This window comes from Capsicum annuum, chromosome 3, assembly GCF_002878395.1.
Source record: "Capsicum annuum cultivar UCD-10X-F1 chromosome 3, UCD10Xv1.1, whole genome shotgun sequence".
Classification (NCBI taxonomy): domain Eukaryota; kingdom Viridiplantae; phylum Streptophyta; class Magnoliopsida; order Solanales; family Solanaceae; genus Capsicum; species Capsicum annuum.
The window spans coordinates 324,778-326,205 of NC_061113.1; the positions used below are offsets into that span (position 1 = coordinate 324,778).

General features: G+C 33.0%; 1 protein-coding gene across 2 annotated transcripts in view; it reads left to right on the top strand.

Annotated features, from left to right (window-relative positions):
* The first annotated feature begins 1,020 nt into the window (after nucleotides 1-1,020).
* Nucleotides 1,021-1,428, top strand: part of LOC107864419 (U11/U12 small nuclear ribonucleoprotein 35 kDa protein) — a 10,365-nt gene continuing 9,957 nt past the window's right edge. Inside the window, exons 1-2 of one of the 2 annotated variants that reach the window (XM_016710775.2) lie at nucleotides 1,021-1,250; nucleotides 1,326-1,423. In XM_016710775.2, the coding sequence (XP_016566261.1) occupies nucleotides 1,085-1,250; nucleotides 1,326-1,423 (264 nt within the window). In that variant the 5' untranslated portion in view covers nucleotides 1,021-1,084. The remainder of the gene's footprint in view (nucleotides 1,251-1,325; nucleotides 1,424-1,428) is intronic. The other variant, XR_007053272.1, reaches the window with a different exon arrangement.

A 1,428-nucleotide genomic window follows, 5' to 3' on the forward strand; every position in this document is an offset into this window, starting at 1 on the left:
AGAAGCCATCGTTGCTGATTTCACATTCTCCTTTGTTAATAGATTATTTGAAAGAGTTTCGGCTATTTTTTTTTGGGATTTTGGTAGGGTTTATGGATGAGTGAAGAGAGAAGGGAAGATCCATTATTTCTCAATGTCTCTTATAACACTTACAATGAGCAATAGCTGCCTCAATTGACCCTTCAAATCTCTGTAGTTGCACTACTACTTCTCTTAAGAAAATTCAACTCATAAAATCCATTAGAATTCAGTGAAAATGATTATGAAGATGAACCAATAGACGATGAAAAAGAGCCATTAATGTTGGTGAATTATCTGTATATTTTCCAATATGGCAAAAGGGGCGCTGGAGATGGAGATTATCCTATTGATGTGGAGTTTTATGTTCATGGTGTGTCAAAGTTTTTTTTTTTTTTTTTTATATAATTGATCTGTAAATACTTTTTTTGACTGATGAAAAAAATATTGTGACTGCTTTTGACAATTCTTGGCATTTTGAGTCCAAATTCATCATTCTTGAATAGAAATGCAATCTTTATGTGTTTTGTGTTTACGAGGTGTCAAAAGCTTTCTTCTTTTTTTGATAATTGATCTGTAAAGATTAATTCTTTAAAAATATTTTTGGACTGATGAAGAAAATGGTATGACTGATTTTTGATAATTCTTGGCATATATTTTATAAATTTTTCTACAATTTATAAAAGAATTTTATTTAATTAAATTTATTTTTAATATTTAATTAAAATGATATGGAATTTAATCTAATACCTAAAAATGACGTGGCAGACGTGACAGCTGACGTGACAGATGACGTGGGGAGAGTGTGTTACACTCACCAAAAATGATTTAAAATGTTACTTTTTGGTGGGTTCAGAGGTCTAGATGACAAATATGTAAATAGAAGTGTCCAACTTACAAAACGGACGTACTAGAAGGGTCAATAAGAGCATTTTGCCAATTGGAAATGTATAATTTGAAAAGTAGACTATTTAATTTAAGCCACCAACTATTCATAATTACAAAATGTCCCCCAAAAGTAGACTCGTATATCACTTTTCAACCTTGGAAGTTTGCCGAAGCTTGAATGGTTATGGAAGAGCAAAGCGAAAGGAGGTGGAGTGGGAATGTGAATTCAGTGTTCTATGCAGAAACATACCATCCAATTCAAGCTGGAAGCATCGATGGCACTGATATTCTTCCTCATGATAACGCTGTTTACAGAGCTCTTCTTTGTTCTAATGCCGGCTTGTGTTAGTATAGCTTTATTACCCCTTCTTTTTTTCACCTTAATTGTTCCAAATTTGACATCTTTTTCCATTTTTCAGATGACCCTTTTGGTGATCCAAAGGCTATTGGTGATCCTTATTGTACTCTCTTTGTAGGCCATTTGTCTCATTTCACCAATGAACACACTCTTCGACAGGTTTG